The 21,020-nt window shown below is 41.3% G+C and overlaps 2 protein-coding genes across 8 annotated transcripts in view; one reads left to right on the forward strand and one right to left on the reverse strand.

Annotated features, from left to right (window-relative positions):
* FNIP2 (folliculin interacting protein 2) overlaps window positions 1-21,020 on the forward strand; it is a 72,107-nt gene that overhangs the window by 22,716 nt on the left and 28,371 nt on the right. For 4 of the 6 annotated variants that reach the window (XM_014572962.3, XM_075930138.1, XM_014572967.3 and 1 more), the window contains exons 2-9: window positions 6,464-6,590; window positions 10,741-10,875; window positions 15,703-15,803; window positions 15,920-15,991; window positions 16,976-17,076; window positions 17,223-17,312; window positions 18,554-18,625; window positions 19,362-19,491. In XM_014572962.3, the coding sequence (XP_014428448.2) occupies window positions 6,464-6,590; window positions 10,741-10,875; window positions 15,703-15,803; window positions 15,920-15,991; window positions 16,976-17,076; window positions 17,223-17,312; window positions 18,554-18,625; window positions 19,362-19,491 (828 nt within the window). The remainder of the gene's footprint in view (window positions 1-6,463; window positions 6,591-10,740; window positions 10,876-15,702; window positions 15,804-15,919; window positions 15,992-16,975; window positions 17,077-17,222; window positions 17,313-18,553; window positions 18,626-19,361; window positions 19,492-21,020) is intronic. The other 2 variants (XM_006121871.4, XM_014572963.3) reach the window with 1 other exon arrangement.
* Window positions 3,018-21,020, reverse strand: part of SPMIP2 (sperm microtubule inner protein 2) — a 104,013-nt gene continuing 86,010 nt past the window's right edge. For both annotated transcript variants that reach the window (XR_012904194.1, XM_075930141.1), the window contains one exon: window positions 3,018-4,044. Coding sequence is in view for 1 of the 2 variants with exons in the window: in XM_075930141.1 (XP_075786256.1) it covers window positions 4,009-4,044 (36 nt within the window). In the remaining variant the exon portion in view is untranslated. The remainder of the gene's footprint in view (window positions 4,045-21,020) is intronic.

The raw sequence follows: 21,020 nt of genomic DNA on the forward strand, positions 1-21,020 counted from the left end.
CTGAATGTGGGTCTTTGATGGTCACGTAAAATAGATGGGGCAGTATGGGAAAGTCTCCACTGATCCTTGTCCTGCTCTCCCTGTTCGATAGGTAAATAAAGCGGTTAACTTGCACTTCTCGGGAGCTTTACAGTATATTAAAAATAATACATGTAGAGATTGCTTTGTTTGTTTGAAAGGAGTGGGGACCCCCCTTTCAGCAATTAGTACTGTGATTTCTGAGAGAATGTGGAAAGGAATGAGGAGGCAAGCTATAAATGAATAGGATTGAACTTGGAAAAAGAGTCCAAATACATGAAGTAAATTGAGGCAAATCCATGTACTGCTTTCATTTCCTCCTTGGTTTACTTTTGAACTGACTCTTCTAGTGAATCTCCATAGGCAGTGGATGAGAAACTAGTGATGAAGCCTTCAATATAGGAGATGGCGTGATGCAGTTTTTAGAGTACACGAGTTGTGTAGAATTTCCAATGGGTAACAGTGAAGAGAGAGCCCAATCTGGTTTGATTGCATACAGAGTAACTGCCCCAGTGATAACACTGTGATTATTTTTGAAAGGGCAAATTTAAAAACAAATCTTAGTACTTGTCTAGCACTCCTACCTCTTCAAAGCACTGAATATACATAAACACATTAAAGGTAAGGAAAATGGCTGCTAGCAAAACATCCTTCAGCATAATTTTGTGGTCTGTCTTAGACATGCGTATGATACCCATTGCTTTGGCATCAGAGCCTCTTACAATATAAGAATGTTGTATTAGAGGAGCAGATGGCTTATTTTAACTGCAGACGCAAACATCCCTTACAAATATTGAAAAGGAAGATCCATAACTATGACTTGATTAGGGCTAACTAAGGTTTTTTGTTTTTGTTTTTTTGTTTTAAACCTGAAAATCCTGCCTAAGCAATAGCAGTGGATTGGAACACAAAGTACAATTAGAAAAACACAGAGGAAATAGTCCAGAGAATCAAGATTAAAACATCAAGAGCAAGTCAAAGAACTCTAGAAACAAAACAGCTATGTGTGTGACTCTGGCCTGTTCATCGGAGGGGGCAATTAGGCCTGCTTTTCCATGGTGATATTTATCCTTCTTTCCTATTAAAATTAGTGCAATTTGAGGATGTTTAGCTCTTTGCAAGATCGGGCCCTTTAACAGAGGACAAGTTAAAATGACAAAAAAAAGTATGACTTTTTTTCTGGTGGCTTATTTGTGGGATATACTCTTTTTTTCCTGTGTGTAGAGCCTAGCCAGGAAAATTCCTATTCCAAAGGGGCACTGTGTAGCAAATCAATGTGGCCTTGATGGTCTGTTATGCAACATGATAAACTAAAATGACTATTAATAACAGCTGTATTCTTGCCCCCTAAATGTGGTCCATCCAGATTAGAGCTGAGGCACATCACCTCAGCACATTGCCTGGTACATGGAGAGGCTTACACTGTTGCTACCTATGTTGCTCAGTGGGTAGAAGATTTAAGTGCACATCTGTTATTCCAGCTTCTTACAGAAGGTCTAAAATCCATGTACATTCTTACACTGTGAGAACTATTTTGTAACCTAAGAAAAATAATCAAACCTTTATATTCTAAGGTGTAGGCTGAATGCCTGAGAGTTTAGGAAGGGTTGTCTGTCTGTCTCTCTCTCTCTCTCTCTCTCTCACTCCCCCCACGTTCGTCCTCATCAGATACAATACACCAATGATTTTTATGCCCTGTTGCATTTGAATATACAACAGTTTGGGAACAGAATTGAAGAGCACTGCTTCCAATTGACATTTGAGGGAGGGATTTTCAGAGAGCAGTGCTACTACTTGAAATGTGTTTTTAATAAAGAATTAAGATTGTAAATATCTTTTCACTTATAACATAGTAGAAGGTTTTGTTAATCTAGAGAAAAATCTTAAAAGTTAAGAAACGAGAGCAATAATTCATGAAACATAAATATCAGAATGATCCCAGCATTTGCCTTAACTCTCCCCCATTACCTTTATTTGCCCTCTTTACTAGTGGGGGAATTCCAGAGCTTACTGAATTGAATGAAACTAAATCTTCCCTGTTCAAATATACGTATCTAAAATGAGGACCATTACAGCATGATATAGCCTGAACCTATTCTTCCCCAGGAATTTGGAGATCCAGGCCTATTTTGCAAGGATGTGTGAAAGCAGTGGAATTATGGGTTCTAAAGTTCAGTAAGATATGGATAATGTCTCAGGTTGGCCTTCATTGAAGCCTTTAGGAACTAGATATCTTTGTGACTGGATGAGTAGAAAAGGTTTTTGTGTTGACTGTATGTAGAATTGGTTTCTGGTTTATACTACAAGAAAGGGGTGGGGAAGATAATTGTCAAATCTCCAGTCTTTGATTGGTAAGCGAGTGGGTTTGAAGTTAACAATCTGCTATGTTGAGTTGTATCTTGAATGGTGTTTGGACAATAGCCAAAAGTTCCAGGTTCAAAGTGGCATTCTGCATCAATGGAGTATAGCTAATATTAGTTTTACAGTAACTGAGTGTAGAAGATTTGGACTGCAGTAGTCTTTATTTCTTTTGGTTGTCTTGATTTTCAAAAAAGTGAAAGTCAGGGAAACAACAAATGTTAATGGATATTTGTTTACATCCTTGGATAGAACAAGAAGCAATGGGCTTAAACTGCAACAAGGGAGGTTTAGGTTGGACATTAGGGAAAAAGTCCCTAACTGTCAGGGTAGTCAAACACCAGAATAAATTGCCTAGGATGGTTGTGGAATCTCCATCTCTTGAGATCTCAGGTATGATCTAGATAGTACTGGGTCCTGCCACGAGGGCAGGGGACTGAACTCAATGACCTCTCGAGGTCCCTTCCAGTCCTAGTAGTCTATGATTCTATGATGAGCTCAATACTAGTTTATTGACTGAAAATTTCTCTATACATAGTTTCTTCTATTATGATTTATTAGTATCATAAATGTGAACAGTGATAGGAATGTAGCCGTGTTAGTCTGGTGTAGCTGAAACAAAATACAGGACTATGTAGCACTTTAAAGATTAACAAGATGATTTATTAGATGATGAGCTTTCGTGGGCCAGACCCATTTCCTCAGTTCAAATAGTGGAAGAAAATAGTTACAGCCATATATACCAAAGGATACAATTTTAAAAAATGAACACACATGAAAAGGACAAATCAAATTTCAGAACAGAAGGGGGATGTGGGAGGAGGGGGTTGGTAAATGTCTGTGAGCTAATGGTATTAGAGGTGATAATTGGGGAGGCTATCTTTGTAATGGGTAAGATAGCCAGAGTCTTCGTTGAGACCCACGCGTAGAGTGTCGAATTTTAGCATGAATGACAGTTCAGAGGATTCCCTTTCAAGTGCAGATTTAAAAGGCTTCTGAAGTAGGATGCAGGTAATTAAGTCATTGAGACAGTGTCCTTTCTGGTTGAAATGGCAAGAAACTGTTTTTTCTTTGTGATCCTGTCTAAGATCTGTTTTGTGGACATTGATCCTTTGGCAAAGTGTCTGAGACGTTTGTCCAGTGTACCAAGCAGACGGACACTTTCAGCACGATAGCATAAATTATATTTCTGGATGCGCAGGAATATATATTCTTGATCTTATAACTCACTTGGTTAGGTCCAATAATGGTATCAGCAGAGTGAATATGTGGACAAAGCTGGCAACGGGGTTTGTTGCAAGGGAAGGTGCCAGGGTTGGTGTTAGTGTGGTATGTCCTGTGGTTGTTGGTAAGAATCATCTTGAGGTTAGGTGGTTGTCTATAGGAGACTATGGGTTTGTCTCCCAGAGCCTCTTGGAGTTTAGTATCCTGTTCCAGTATAGGCTGTAGTTTATTGATAATGTGTTGGACAGGTTTAAGTTGGGGGCTGTAGGTGATGACAAGTGTGCATAGTGCTTGATGAATAAGAAGACATTCCCTGCCTTGTAGATCTTAGTCAAAATGAAATAATATATATAAGAAGAAATTACAGGAAAGCATGGTGGGGTTTTTTCTCTGTCTTCAGTTAGGAAGTTACAGTATTTGTACAAATTCTTGCCAGGTATATATCTGAAACGAAAGAACAATTATTACAGCAGTAAGCTTGTTTAAAGAAAGATGTGCAAAATAGTTCTCAGATCTCTCTGTTTAACGAGGTGTTACATATTACAGAATGATCTTCATTACCACATCCATGACGTGCTGTTTCTAATAGTTTTATTTAATTGAGTGGAATCTCATATTTAACAAGCCAGGCATGTCTTGATCATTTCTTTTTATTTGCACTTGGTAGAGGGATAGGATTTTTTTGTATAAAGTTCAAAAATAGTAAATTGGTATAAGAAGGTGACACATTTCTAATCTTAAATCTTTCACGTATGAGATTCTAGCACTGGGGGAAAAAAAGCATAAAATAGCAGTAAGTCTCTATAGTAGTCGTCCTGTTATTGGAATGCCTGTAACAGTGTGCTCTTAATGTAAGAGGGTTAACTTAAGCTGAGGGCACGGTGTTGGCAACCTCCTTGAACCCTAGAGGTTCGATTATCAGAGCTTACAGATTTAGGACCTAGGAAGTTTTTGAGCATCATTGAGACATGTTAATTAGGCATAGGTTTTAGGCATGTTAAATATTGGTTAATTGAATAATCGAGTAATCTCATGAATTATTTTCAGTTACTTGACTGTTATAGTCCCCAGAGGCGGGACCAATAGCCAGTGCGTTCCGGCCTCACTCCCAAGAAGCCTCCTGTCACTCCATGCTGCTGCCGCTATATCAGTTCCCCTAGCGGGACCGGCTGCCTGTCGCCCTGTGTTGCTATCTTGGGTGGCAGCATCCCCCGTCTCGGCGGGGATGGAGGGTCTGAGCTCCCAACCCAGCACAAGGCAGAACTCCCACCCAGCTCCCAATACATTTTAAATGCAGAGCCATAGCAAGGGTAGGTCCCAGACCCAATGAGAGCCAGGATGGAGTCAGGCTGCTGGCTAGCCTGCTAAAAATTTTATTGGGGGGGGAGTTGGGTGGGGGGAGGGGAAGGGAAATGCATGTAGGCTATAGCATTAACCTATAAGCTTTTGCTTATCCATTAATTGACTACACTAATACATCCTTAATAGGTTTCGTAGTCGTACTGACTAGCACCAAAAGTTCTTGTCTTGGTGTCAGCGCTTTTACCAGTCATAAGCATTCCTTTATCCTACTACAGTTGATGCTATTGTGATCATAGTATATTTATGTGAAATCCCTAAATGAGTGTTACGTTTTTGACAAAAATAAGTTGCCAATGCACAGGTTCGGGTAATTTTAATGGAGTATAAAAAAAAAAGTGCATACCTTTTAAATTGTTAGTCTGCATTCTGTCATTAGTGAAAACCCTTTTCTTGGGGGGCAGGAAAGGATTGGAGTAACTTGTCCACTTAGTTTCTAAGATCTAGTTCTGAAATTTTATTCATGGGACTTTAAAAGTGGGTCCGTTAATATATTAATATAAAGAACAGAAGGAAGGTGGACATTTTGGTTTTTGTGAGTAGAAACCTATGCAAAAATCTTGTTTACTATGGTCCTGTATTTTCATTAGAGACAAATATTTAGTGCCACTGCACTTTGGACAAAAATAGTTTGACTGTGTCACATGCTTATTTGAGATAAAAGTTTAGATTTCAGTTAACAGTTAGTTGAGGGCCTCCACGGTTCTGATGGCAGAGCTCCAAACTTAAAGCTCTCTCACAGTGAAAAAACCTGCTGAACCTTGCCATGATTTGCAAAATTATGCACATTTTAGTGCTGTTTTTAAAAGTGTGGGTTCTGGTATCTTGGAAAGGGTTATCTTAAAATGACTACTTTTATCGTCCAGTGTGACCATAGCACGACCACTGTATTTTTTTGTTTTTGATTACAAAACTAATAGTTGCTTTTATTCACACTCTTTCCTTTTCCCACCTCCCTGCAGATAAGTACAGGTTGTCTCCTCCCCTCTCCAGTTTAAAACTGCGCATGTGGTGGCTATCTGGGTTTTCAGGATTCCTATTGCCACCTCCTTATTCATGTTTTTAGTCCTTTCGGTGCTGGTGGCAGTTTTCAGCTTTCAGCTCTTTTTTTTTTTAAATAATACAGGAAACATTACTGCCTTGAAAGGATTTCTCCTCTTTTTAGTATATGAGGATAACTGAGATCTGACAATATGTCACTAGCACAAGAATGTATAAAAAAGGTTTAAAATCCTTGCAGGGAAGACTATGCTGCTGCTTCTATAGCTGTACTGCCTCCCTACATGCGCTTCGCTGTAATAACATGACTTTTTCATTTTCAAATCATGGGTGCTCACTCAGCACATCTCTGAAATCCTCCTCTGGATGCTGTTTTGAAATTTCAGTTTGGTTCCCGCCGGCATTGTGCAAAAGATCTAACTGATGGTACATACTTTCTTCACTTATTAAATCCCTTTAGTTTTCTGGAGAGAATATAATTTCTGACTGTATTTGCAATCTGCAGCTGGCCCTGCTCAGACTTTGACTTGAATGAAATCCGCCTGATAGTTTACCAGGATTGTGAGAGAAGAGGCAGACAAGTCTTGTTTGATTCCAAAGCAGTTCGTAAAGTTGATGAGGCGGCAGCTCAGGTATGAAACACTATAGTACACTGTTATCCTTTGATTATATTTTTTTTGTTCTCTTGCCCTCAAGGTAAATAATTTTAAAAAGACAATGTTCATTTCTTCATCTTACACTGAAAGGAGAAGCTGCAGTGTTTTAAGCGTGGACTACCCTGAAACTTTATTTTGTTACAAAACAAATCTATTGGATAGATTTCAAATCACAGCTAATACTGCTAATTGGAATATGTTAACTGGTACAGTCAATATGTAATGCTAGTTATAGTGTAGACTTAAATAGCAGTGCATTGTGGAAATGGCTCTCATGAAAAAGTTTGAACACAGCCATCTGAACCTCTATTTAAATTAAGCTTCAGTGAGTATCACATATTGGCTTAACCCACATAAGTACGGCACAAATGATGCTCATGACAGATCATCTAGTTAAGTGGGTAAATAGGTCAGAGTGGCCTATACTAATCCAGTTTTTTCTGTCATGAGTCCCAGTACCAAGGTCAGTGCTGTATATCTAAGGGGTTGATGCACCATGTTGCATTTACTTTTAGAAAAATGAGGTGTATTTACAGTTATGTAAACCTATTTTGGTCCTCTTAGAGGCATAAACATTTTAAACAAGTTAATGTATGAAGCATAAATTTCCATTTAAAAATATTGTCCTTTCATGGAGAGAGATTCTCCTTTTGTGTGTTCAAAACATCCTGCACCAAATTCTGTGCCATCTTATTTCCTATTCGTGAAAGTAGCCACTTACATCTTAAATATTCAGAATTGACTGTCAAAAACTATGTATGGCTTTGAAATTATCTAATTAACATTTGATGCACTTGAATTTTCCAGATTTCCAGGCTAGGGCCCAAACCTGCATCCATTTTTCTATGACAAACTTCCTTTTGACTTCAGTTTGGAACGAGATCAAGCCTGGAGCAAAAGATTAGGGAGCTTCTTCTCATATAAAGACAAAATACAGATTTAAAGCAGTTTTACCTTTCAGTATGCATATCTGAGAAACCCAGGCAGATTATCTTCAATTTAACAAGGGTATTGAAATGTATGATTAATTGTGCTGTAGTATATTTAATGTGTTATTCTCTTGCTATTCCTGTGGATAACCTAGAACAGAACACTTTTTTTTATAAGGCCATTTTTGTCAAGAGCTTGTGTCAAGCACATGACTACTAACATTTGTGCATTTGTAACCACCTAATGACAGTCACATTGGGGATTAGATTAGCAGCAGTTACATAAATGCAGTGCCAAGCAAAAGCAGCACAAAAGGAATGCAAATATGCGGTAAAATATGAAAGACCAGTCAGCCCCATGTAGAAAAAAACAACAAAATCCTCTACACATGTCTGGTTATTTTTATAATTGATAGTAAGAGGACTTGCGTGTGCCACTTCTGTAGTCAAACTAGGGATGTTAAATTTTGATTAACTAATCGAATAGTCAATGGGATTACCATTGACCATTCAGTTAGTCAATATGGACTAGCGCGGCATTCCATCTTTGAAATGTACAAGAACCCCAGTGGGGACTTTTGTACAGTTCAAAGTTGGAACGCCACCGCTGTGCCCTTGCCCCTTCCCATGGAGCTGGGAGAAACTGGCTTTTAAGCCAACTTCCTCCCCAGTACCCTCTCCTATCCCCCCCCTCCATATCTGCCTCTTTCTGATAGAGGCAGCAAGAGGGAGGAGTGACTAGTTGACTAGTGTGTCGATTATCTGATAAGCTTTTGCTTATTGGATAGTCAACTAGTTGCTTACATCTCTAAGTCAAACACATTTCTGCTCTCTAGAATTATGAGAGCACTTCTGGGTTGTCTCTGGAAATGACCCAGAAGAGCCCCACCCAAGCTCATGTCTTAAATTCCCATTTTCTTGGTTTTATAACTCTACCAAAGTGGTGCTTCACTTAACAATCAAGATGTTTACTTGATAACAACACTGCATTTAAAAAAAAAAAAAAAAAAAAAAAAAAAGATGAGGTGCAATATTTAGCTTCCAATTTTATTATATCCCTTTTATAATCTCTTTGGGTATGTCTACACTACCCCGCTAGTTCGAACTAGCAGGGGTAATGTAGTCATCCGCAATTGCAAATGAAGCCCGGGATTTGAATTTCCCGGGCTTCATTTGCATAAAGCCGGCCGGCGCCATTTTTAAATGCCGGCTAGTTCGAACCCCGTGCCGCGCGGCTACACACGGCACGAACTAGCTAGTTCGGATTAGGCTTCTAATCCGAACTAGCTGTACTCCTCGTGGAATGAGGAGTACTGCTAGTTCGGATTAGAAGCCTAATCCGAACTAGCTAGTTCGTGCCGCGTGTAGCCGCGCGGCACGGGGTTCGAACTAGCCGGCATTTAAAAATGGCGCTGGCCGGCTTTATGCAAATGAAGCCCGGGAAATTCAAATCCCGGGCTTCATTTGCAATTGCGGATGACTACATTACCCCTGCTAGTTCGAACTAGCGGGGTAGTGTAGACACACCCTTTTTTCCATGATCTGGAATGCAAAGCAGTTGGCGAGATAATGGATGTGCTGCTTATTGCATCAAATACAACAATGTCTGTTATCTCTTTTCTATCCACCTGTTTTTCTCTTCTCTTGGCATCTGCTAAAGACTTCTCCACATTAAGGAAATCCAGATATAACTATTTTAGTGCAAACTCCTAATACGTGGATATAAAGCAAAATGTACACAGATGCAACTTAATCCAATAAACCCTACTTTGCATCAGTGAAGCATGTGTACATTGATGTAGTTACTCCATAGGGCATTTCTTTAATGTGACACTGCCAGAGATTGTTGATTCATTGGTATTCGTGTTTACTACCCTATACAATGACTTCCTGACCGAGACCTCTTGTCATTTATTGCAATACTAGTAGTTTAAGAGACCAAAAGATTTTCAGAGTATGTCTATGCTTAGAGGTGGGGGTTAAGTCCCAGATGGTATAGAAATACCCACTGTAGCTGTCATCAAGTTAGCCCTCTAAAAATTGTTGTGTAGTTGGGGCAACTCAGGTGGCAGCAAACGGCAACATGGTCTAGCCTTCCTGAACCCCTTGGGTATGTATACTTAAGGTAGTTAGTCCATACAGCCCATGCCAGCCCTGCTACACTACTGTTTTTATCATGCTAGCTTGATGAAAACTACCATAGATATTTGTATGAGAGCACAGTATTTCATATACCCCTGTTTCTAGCTTAGATGTAACCAAATGAGTCCTTTGTAAGCATTTATTCTAGGCAAACTAGCCCTTTTGATGGATAGCTAAAAAGGTGTTTGTGTTTTTTAAATATTGTTTCTAAATTGGCAACTCTGCATGCAAGAACTTCTATTTTAAATTTTTATTTAAAAAGCTAAATACTTTTTTCCTTAGTGGTAAATATTACCCATGTAAACAGCATGCAACAGTAGAAGATTAAGAGTCTGTATTAAAAACTGACAAACAGAGCAAGCCAACAATACACTGATTTGAGAGTAAACTTGAGGAGTTGGCAGTGCAGTTACTGACAGGTGACTATTACATACTAAGTATTCAGCCAGGGGTTTGTTTTTAAGCTTCTACACAAATGATTATTCATTCTAATATCCCTGCTAATTATTCACTATTTGTATTTTGCTGCTTGTTCTGTTGAAGAAATCTGCTGTTAATTTGTGAAGCGGAAACAACACCATGCAATTTCATAGAAAGCAGCTTATAAAATGATTTATTTGCATAAGTGTTAGCAAACTGTTATAGACTACAGCTCACTCCTAGTTTTCTATAACTTTCTAGCAGGGAAAAAAAGACCCATTTGCTGTAGATAGATTTGTGACAAATTACTTTGGCCAGGATCATGATTATTGAAGAAGCAGAGTATTTATATACTGTGTGTGCCATTTATTTCTATAATAAAAAAGCATAATTCATTGGCAGACTAAGCTCAAGAATAATCCCACACTTCTGTTCTCTTGGGCACCACTTTCCTCTTTCTCTTGAAAGCCAGAGTTACTAATGTGACGTGGATTGTTGGTTGTTTTTTTTAAATCAACAAATACAATCTTTCAAATTGTTCCAGTATCTTCTGAACAAAAATCACAGGGGTGCAGCTAGAGAAACAGATCTTTGTGTTTGTTAAACGTACATTCACCATCAACCTTTTCCGACAGAAAATAGTAGAAGATGCTCCAGGAAAGGCTTCTGCCAGGTGCTGCCATGCAAGCAGTGGGACCAATAGTATTTCTTTCCGTAGTCCATCAGGGGGCTGCACACAGCATGTCAAGGACCAGCTTCCAAAGTACCAGGTAACGGTCACACATCTATGCAAATCTATATATAGATTTTCACTGAAGGACTAAAGATACTAACTTCGTGTTGAAATATTTAAACACATTTGTGATCTTAAGTAGAATTTGTAATGTGTCAAATAAAAAACTGATGCTGGGGATATGAACTGCATTTCTTTCCCTCCTTATGTTGAGGCAAAAGGGTGTTTTATAAGTAAAGTGTTACATAAATTGAGCAGTTCCTAAGCTTTCAGTGTTTTTTTTTATAATTTTCACAGTTCAGTTTTTCTGAACTTATATGTTAAAATAGTTATAACTGCAGCTTAGAAATGTTTAAAGTATATAAGTGCTCTATGGCTATCCATGTTCTTGGCCTAGAAAATAGTGTTTGTCTCAGTCCTCCATTGCAAGAGCAATGTTAATAATTTCAAGAGTGGTTGAACCCAACTGATTCTGGCAGGGGCAGGCAAATACCCAGCTCTAGGTCACTCAAAGCAGCCAGTGAGCCTCTGTGCACTGTGCACCCCCTTGTTTGGCGATGACTTGAGTGCTACCTCTGCCCCCAGCACAATCATCACAGCTCCCGTTGTCTGGTCCTGTCCCATGGCGCAGAGAGGCACGTGGCCCCAGCAGCCAGCCTCTTTGAGCAGGCTGCAGCAGACAGGGAGTCAGTCTAGGTGAGTGCTTCTCCGTGAAAGCCTGCATCTGGCTCTCAATCCCTCCGTGCCTCAGGTATCATCAAACCCTTTGTACCTCCCTCCTCTCCACCCCAGGTACCAACTCCCTGCCAGAACCTGCAACCCCCCCCACCCTCTCCTCCAGGCCTGAATCCTCTACTGCATCCATACCCCCTCTCCTACCATGTACTCCTTTTGTATACCAATCTCCTGCTCCACATTGTAACACAAACCCTTTGCGCCCCTGTGGGGGTCTGGTCCCACCCCCTTCTCTCCCGCTTATCTTTTCCGCTCCCTAGCTACTGATTGGTAGCCGCTTTTAAAAGTATGTTCCGCTGGGTGTGCAGGGTGCGGGGTCTGGGCCCACCCTCACTCCCAGACCCCAGCCCAGGGCCCTAAAGACAGAGTCTCCTGGACCTGTCCCACCGGAGGGGGTACATACCCTTAACCCACCGGTGTGCCGGCTCCGTGCCCTGCCCTGGGCTGCTTCCACCCCGCCTCCTTCGCACCTATCTTATAGCTGTCTTCCCCCTCCCCTGTCTCTCTCCTGTCTCTCTTTCCCCCCCTTTGCCAATTCCCTTGGGGCTTTTATTCCTCTTCCCCTTGCCCTTCCTCCCAGGCGTCTGATGTCATTTCCGCCTCTGCCATCACTTCCGGCCGCCATTGCCCTGTGGCCGTGCGATCCGCGTTGCTGGGCAACGGCCACCGACCAGCCGCTCAGCTGCAGAGCCGCGACGCTACACAGCCCGCAAGCGGTTAGGTCCCGCGGTGTTGCCCCCATGAGCGAGAGGGCAATCGCGGGGTCAGTACAGGGTGGACCCGTTTCAGGGGGGCAGGCGGGTCTCACCCCGTCACAGCCCCACTTCTGCATCCATCCACCAAGTCAGAATCCTGTCCTTCACCCATACCCCCTCCTTGACCCTGTCACCTAAGCCCCTGCCCCAGGTCACAACCCCCTCCTTCACTCAAACTCTCTCTCAGAACCCTCACTCTCTCCTGAACTCCAGCTCTCTACTGTGAGCTCTCTTCTACACCCAGTCTCCGTTCCAAACCCCACACCTCCTCCATAGAAAAGTGCAGCCCTTAACCACTTTCCAAAACCTTGGAGTGCCCCCCCCCCAAAAAAAATTATTGCCCACCCCGGTTTATGGGAAGGATTTTAAATGGATCCTGTCAATGTGAAATCTAGTCATCTTCTTAAAAAAAAGACTAAATATTTTCAAGTCCCTTATAAACAGGGGAAACTGAGGAAAAGTTCCTGTGAAGATTTAAAGCATATGACTAGTCACACCCCACTCAGTGTGACTACTGTCGTATTAACAAATTACGAAACTTGAGCATAGGATAAGGTTCTTATGTGCTGAGCATCCCATGTTGAGGAAATGGTGCAACTGACTAAACAAAATACTGTCAATTATAAAAAGAAAATTAGACCTTATATAAAACGTGTTGGTTTTGGAGGGTAGATAAGGTATATTTCTTCTGCCTTTTAGTTCTGGTAATATTAGGGTACATTTATGCATCCAAAAAAAAAAATCCCACAACCCAGTAGCAGCAGCAGCAGCAGCCAGCTCAGAGCCTGGGTCAACTGACTCATTCTCCTGCTGTGAGGCTAAAAATAGCAATGTAGATATTATGGGCTCCAGCTGGAGCATGGGCCATGAGAACTGGTGAGGAAGGAGGTTCTCCAGAGCAAGCAGGAGCATGCACACTATGTGCACTGAGTAAGATGACTCAGACTTTGAGACTTGCTGTTGTGGTGGTTTGTTTTGGTGGGTTTTTTCCTGTGTAGACTTTCCCTTAGATGCTACCTTAATAATAGGCTTAAAAAAAGTTTCTGTTGGAAGTGACTTTTTAATGTTCATTTTTGCTTCAAAAAGGGCATATTCTGCTTTTATTTTTTTTCCTAGAAGCCTGCCTCTGAAGCTGTGTCTGTGCCTGTGTTTCTAAAGTGGTTTGCAGACCCATTCTGAGGCTACGTCTAGACTGCAAGCCTCTTTTGAAAGAGGCTTTTTTGAAAATATCTTTTGAAAAAGTGCGTCTAGACTACAACCAGTGCGTCTAGACTACAACCAGACTACAACCACTACAACCAGTACAACCAGTCTGGATGCTCTCTTTCGAAAAAGCACAGTTTGCATTATATAGCGCCTTTTTTCGAAAAAAGGCGTTATTCCTTGTAAAACGAGGTTTTCCATGGTTGAAAAAAACTGCCGTGTTCTTTTGATTTACTTTCGAAAGAACGTGGCAGCAGTCTAGAGACAGGTAAAGATTTTTCGAAAAAAGGCCACTTTTCTCAAAATCCCTGTAGTCTAGACACACCCTGAGAGAACTGCTACTGGGCCTCTCCAGTTTGTTTACTTACCGGCTCCACAACCATGGATCCTTGCTGCTTCCATTGGCTGCAGTTCGCTGTATGCAGCCAAGGGGCGCCACAGGAAGTGGCAGCCTGGGTCACGCTGCTTACCATGGTTCCCCTTGGCTGCAAATGGAGAACCACAGCCAATGCGAGCTGCAAGGGTCCGTGGCTGCAGAGCCAGTAAATAAACAAACCAGAGAGGCCCAGGTAGCAGTTCTCTGAGTGGGTCTGCAGACCCCTTTGAGAAACACTGCTCTATACCAGTGTTTCTCAACCCTTTTTATAAAGTACCCCTCTAAAAAAAATACCCCCAGTACCTACAGTTTTTTTGACACACACAATTTTTTTTCTACCATTGCAACACATTTGTTTAAACAACTTAATCGTAGCCAGGCAGGCAATGAAATTTTTGGGTGTAAAAAGTACAAAAATAATAAAGCGCTGTGAAACGTAAAACAAAAAATTCAGTTTTCTCCAAATTTCAGTTGTGTAGATGTACCCCGCCATACTTCTCTCAAGTACCTCAAAGGGTACTCGTACCACTGATTGAGAAACACTGGTCTATACTATAGCTTATGTCAGCATAGTTCGTCACTTGGGCTACGTCTAGACTGCATCCCTCTGTCGACAGAGGGATGCAAATCAAGCACATCGAAATTGCTAATGAAGCGGGGATTTAAATATCCCCCACCTCATTAACATAAACATGGCTGTCGCTTTTTTTCAAAACGGCGCTTTTTTGGAAAAAACCAGCAGTCTAGACACAGATCTGTCAAAAATAAACCCTTTTTTGACAGATCCTGTAAACCTCATTTTTCGAGGCATACAGGATCTGTTGAAAAAGGGTTTATTTTCCACAGATCCGCATCTAGACTGCGTTTTTCAAAAAAGCTCCGTTTCAAAAAATAGCGGTGGCCATGTTTATGCTAATGAGGCACAGGATATTTAAATCCCTGCTTCATTAGCAATTTCGACATTCTTAATCTACATCTCTGTCGACAGAGAGGTGTAGTGTAGACACACCCTTGGTGAGAAGGAGAATAAATCACTCCCCGATAAGTGACTTATTTTGTTTATTTTAAATACGGGACTTATTTTGTTTATTTTAAAATTGTCATTCTAAGTATATCTTGCCATCAAAATTAGTTAATTTAGACAAGAAAAGATTTTTTCAATATTAAAGTAACATGTGAGGCTATGTCTAGATTACTCGGAAGATTTGAAAGAGGATATGCAAATTCCAGTCTCACTTTTGAAAGTGGAGCTTTTCCTCAAAAAATGAGGTTTACGTGGCTTTTCGAAAAAGGGGGGGTTTGGCAAAAAAGTTGGGTCCCGATTAATTTCACTTTTGAAAGCTCCGCTTTCTAAAGTGAGATCGAAAGAAGATATGCAAATTCTGCAGGAATTTGCATATCCTCTTTCGAATCTTCTGCGTAGTCTAGACATAGCCTAAGGGTCCAGACTTTTCAGACTTGCAGTATTTCTCAACCAACATCCTACAGCACAGGGATGTGGGAAGGAGATATAAAATTACTTGTCTGGCCCAGCTGCAAAGACTCTGTGTGGATTTCTTCATTGCATGTATTTGGGAGAGCTGATTAAAATAGGAACTGTTGGGCCTCCCTGATGAACTAAATGTAGCATGCACTGTAATTGGAAGTCCACATTGTTCAAACACCTCTTGGTATATGCTGCTCTTCACTAGGAAGCAGTTTACGTGTGTTTCACATTCAAAATTCAGTAGTGGTGAGCACCACACTAAACTGATGCAATAGGTTTTGATTTGCTTCTTTTACTCTCTTTTTATAGTATACCAGACCAGCCTCTGATGTCAACATGCTTGGAGAAATGATGTTTGGCTCAGTGGCAATGAGTTACAAAGGCTCTACCTTGAAAATCCACTATATACGGTGAGTTGTTTCCTCTTCTAGGATTATTTCATGTTGCCAAATGCTTAGAAACGGGGAAGGAGAAAGTATTGGAACTGTTGAGTCACTAAGATGATGATAATTGTTTATCCTTTCAGCTCTCCTCCGCAGCTTATGATAAGTAAAGTGTTCTCAGCCAGAGTGGGAAGCTTCAGTGGCAGCACAAATAAGTAAGTTAAGTTGTTTCCGGTCTCTTTTTCCCCCATTTCTCATTTTAGAGTTCTTCTGTCACTCCTCGTACAATTGGTCTGTATAAAACTGGAGGGCTTCTCAGACCAAATGACCAAATCTCTGCTGGCAGTGAGTGAAAGGGAGTGTTCATGAGTTATATTCACATGCTGAGCTTTAGCTGTCCCATGTAGGCGAGTGGGGAATGGGATCGTTCAGGGCACATCTACACTGGGATATGATTTGCAACATGGCAGCAACTTACCTAGATAAGCTGACTTGGGCTCGTGCGGTTAGACTGCAGAGCTAAAACGTACAGTGTAGATGGTCAGACTGGAACCCAGGCTCTGGGACCCTCCACCCTTTTGGGGACCCTAGAGTCTGTACTCCCAGTCCAAACCCAAACATCTGCACAGCAGTTTTACAACCCTGCAACCCAAGCCCCGTGGGCCAGTCAAATGACCCAAGCCCAGAGTGAGTGTTGAATTGCTGTGTAGACGTGCCCTTAAATTCTTTACATGTGCCTCTGGATGAGCAGTGGGTGAAACTCACAGTTAAGAGGCCTGGATTAAACATTCAAAGAACTTGGGTTTCTATCTTCCGTGACACCTTTCCACTCTCAACAAGTTACCTCTTTAATATAATAAGGAAAGTGTGCATGTATTTTTCTACTCCTGCTTTCTCTCTCCTTCATAAATAGCTCCGTGTTTTTTTTTTTTCTCCATTTCCCCCTACCCTTCAAAATCGCTGAGAGCAGTGACCAGACATGGAAAGGTAGTTAATTCCAAAAGGTACAGTCTTAAAATTTGTAGTCCTCCATGTTCTATTTTCTATTCTTATATCTATTATAATATAGGAGTAGCTGCTATTCCATGAACTTGATGGTTAGATTTACAAAACAAAGCAAATAAACAAAATGTAGTTTGATATTAGTGGAAGCTATTCTGTCCACTTCCTTAGAAACCTTGATATTTCTCCCTTTTTAGCTTGCAAGATAGCTTTGAATACATCAACCAAGATCCCAATGTGGGAAAGTTGAGCTCTAATCAAAATGGTTTGGGCAGCTGTCGCAGTGGAAGTAATCTAGGTAAATAATATTTATTTTAAACAATCTTTTCCTGATGACACCATCTGTTTTGTGTTTATTCTTTTTTTAAACTATTTTCCATACATTGTCTTTAATTGTTTTTGTTTGTTTTTTGTCTTGCACTATCTCTGCCTTGCTCTTCTTAGGTGTGTTACAGCTGTATAGCAGCAAAATTCTGCAGGGTGTATCTGAAGGAGTTCCCCTCCGGCTCATCCGGAGTGCTTCTTTCTTTGCAGGTTTGTGTGGAATGCTGAGCACAGTGTGACCCACCCACAATAATCTAGTGCCTTCTGAATCTTGGCAAAAGGTCCATAATTACACTCTAGAAACACAGGGCTGAAGTGATAGAGGAGATATTTTACATATTAGCTTTATATTGGCTTTATAGGCACATACTGGCTTTATATTGTGACTCAAGCCTTCTTGAAGTACCTGGCTGCAATAAATTGCTTCCTGTTCTTCCCTCCCTTACCACAAACGTTCACATTAAAGAAACTGCCCAATGTAAAGTGTATTTAATAATAAATGAGCCTTTGTGTTTCTAAGAGGATTTATGTTTCCTGGTCTACAGATGGTCTCTTGCTGGTGTGCAGTTCCCTTTTGCTTCTTTTATCTTTTTGCTTTCCTCCAATATCTTTTGACCTGTGGAATTTTTTTGCTTGATGGCAACTTTTCAAGATACCATTGAATTGAATCTAGGAGGCTTTTAAGCTTTTTGATTTTACAATATTATTTTAAATTCAAAAATAGCAGTTAGCCTACTTTACATATGAAAAGAACCTTTTACAGGCGTGATGACTCATCCTGTGGGGTGAACCTTCGCTATAATTGATCACGTTGATTGCAAAAATGAAAAGTTACTTAATTTCCCTACAAATCTTGCATGCTTCAGAAGTTAAGTGAGCATGTACTAACACCACTGACTGCTGATCTACAGTGCACTGAGTGTTCACTTAATGATGTTAAGTTGGAAACTTGCAAGCACCGTGGTTACTTAAGGAAAAAAAAAAAAAACCTGATTCTCGGCTACCCATATAAAGTATTGTTAGCCTGTTCAATGCCTGTGACACTACAAAAATAAACTAAATCTGGATTTTTAAGCATCACTAGCAATTTCAGGTGCTTCCGTTTTTGGTAATTCCACCTGAGACTCTTTCAAGAGCCTAATTCTCAGCTGTATGACTTTTCAGTGTGTATAAAATAACGTTCAGATTCCTGTAGGTACTTAAAAGGTATTTTAGCCTAAAATAAAAACAGGTGATCACTCCACTAGTGTTCACTATTGAAATATTGTTTGTCATCATCTCTTCGAATGCTATTTTTTTTTCTTTCTGTCCACACACTATGGGTATAGCTATTGCTTAAATTAACTCCACTGGATGTCAATTTGCTGTTGTGTGGCCTTTAAACATAAACTTTGTTTAACCATCAGTATGAGGCATCTGATGTTTTTGTTGGTCTAATCTGTTTACTTTAGCACACAGCACACCCGTTGATATGCCTAGCAGAGGGCAAAATGAGGACAGAGACAGCGGCATTGCTCGGTCAGGTATCTGTTTCTTTTTTCCCATTTGATGGAAAGCAAAGCCTTTAGCACAGTGATTGAGCAAATTCAAGTTTTGACCAACTAGTGGAGTAGAATTTGGATAATCCCGGTTACAGCAAAACTACCCAAACTTGTAGATCTGTTGAGCAGTTAGTTCCCTTGCCAGTAAGCTAGGTTTCTGCTCATCAGTTCCACTGCAAGAACATTCCCCTGCCCTTCTCTCCTACAAAGCAGCAAGAATGGAGGGATATTTTGTGATACTCTGCCTTTGCAACGTTAACTCATGTGGTTCTCATCTTATGCAGTATTTCAGTAATATAAATGTATAAGTTAAGGAAGAAATTGGTAGGAGTGTTTCCCTCAAAGAAAAGAAGGGTGAGTATTTTTGCTCAGTAGGAAGAAAAGCTGTACATACATAGATGTGAATTGGTCTGTCAGGACTGGCACTGTCTCGTTAAGCAGATGGTTACAGAGGTGTCTAAGCCAGCTCAGAGGAGAGACACACCATCAGCATAGCATCACCACCCACTCCATGTAACAGTCTGGTCTTGTTTACACAGTAGAAGACTTTTTTTTCTTAAGGTAGCAAGAATAGTTAGATTGAAAGAAAAGCTACTGTTTTTAAAAAGAAATTAGAAAATCAATTGGCAAGAATGATACTCATGTTAACCTAGCCAGAGGGAAATGTACTGTTTAATCAGCACTCAGCAAAATGTCAATATGTTTGCTCTTTTGACAGCATCTCTAAGCAGTCTCTTGATTACACCATTCCCATCACCAAGTTCCTCATCCTCTTCTTCCAGTAGCTACCAGCGCCGCTGGCTGCGAAGTCAAACAACAAGTTTAGAAAATGGGATTATTCCAAGGTGGTGAGTGTTGTGAGCTTTTACCTGTTGGAGTTACAATAGCAATTGGGCTGCATTTGCTGATAATATTGGTCAGGCCTCTGTACTTAAAGGGGGAAGTCAATTAAAATAAAATCCGAGAACAGTCTGATCTCTTACATTCAGTGTTGCTTAAGATTATTACAATGAATGACTATAAAATGAGGCTGAAATGAACACATTTCAAATTAAAGATTATCCTTTTATCTCTGAAGCACCTGTTCAGACAAGAAAGTTAAACTATCAGCTGTTACTGGAAGAACAGAGCTGCCTATTGAAGTGAGGGAGAATGTAATAACATCAGCGACACGATTCTGTTCTACTATAACAAACTGTGATTAGTGACTACTTGACAAAACTTTGATGCAATAGACTGAAACAAATCTCTTGGCATGTACAGGATACCTCTTCCCCCCCCCCCCCCCCCCCGCGAAAGGAGGAAGCCCCATTGCGCGCCAGGCCTGCCCCCCCCCCCCACAGAGCAGGGAAGCCCACTCAGGCGACCTCTCAGGGGCAACCCCTGCGCGCACCTGCCACAGAGCCAAAACCCCTGTGCGTGCCTGCCCTGGGGCCGAAACACCCCCCCTTTCCTCCTCCCTTGCGCGTGCCTACCCTGGGGCTGAAACACACTCTGGGGTGCAGGGAAACCCCGCGAGTGCCTGCCCCGGGGACAGCTCATGCCTCCTGTGCCAGTGCAGGGAAATCACCATGCTCCTCTTCCAGAGCCAGGGCCCCTTCCCGCAGCGCGCCTGGCAAAGCAGCCAGCGCACTTCTGGAACTCCCAGAAGTGGCGCTAAGCTGCGGGACTTCCATCCACCCACAGGAAGCCAGCACTACCTCCATTTTCGCTGGAGGTAAGTACTAGGGTTTCTTGGGGGTGGGTGGAAAATGGGGCGGGGCCGTCGCCTCGTGATTGACTGGTCAAGGCCTTGCGATCGACTGGTCGATTGCAATCGACCTGTTGGTGACCATGGTTATAGGTAGTCTTGCTTTCTCATAGCAAAGTAAAGAATACTTACGAGCTACCCCTTTCCTCCTCCCCCACTCACATTCAAATATGGGCATGCGCGCGTGCGTATGCACACAGACATGAATCCAGAGAATCCCTCTCTCTGCAGATTAGGAACAGTACAGAATTGGTATAGGTTTGGGAACTGGCCTTCATTCTCTCCCCTTACCCACCAGTCTGGTGAAAGTTACCTGGAAAAGGGCATCCAGCCTAAAGCTGTAATATGTTTTCAGTGAAGCTGGGGTCAGCCACTGCTAAGGAGCTGCGGATGGTAGGGGCTGATATCCCTGTGCTATTGTGGATCCTGGTGATTCTCCAGGCTTCTAAAAATGCCCTCATAGACTTTAGCAAGGAGCTGTAAAGCCTATTTCTTGCCAATGATATAACAGTTCACAGAGATTCCATGTACAGATTTCACACCTGAAAAGCCCCCTCTATGGATTTTATCTTTAGAAAGAATGCTAAGCCAGTAAGTCACAGGGTGCCTTAATAAACAGGCGAAGTG

Source organism: Pelodiscus sinensis, chromosome 5, assembly GCF_049634645.1.
Source record: "Pelodiscus sinensis isolate JC-2024 chromosome 5, ASM4963464v1, whole genome shotgun sequence".
NCBI classification, from domain to species: domain Eukaryota; kingdom Metazoa; phylum Chordata; order Testudines; family Trionychidae; genus Pelodiscus; species Pelodiscus sinensis.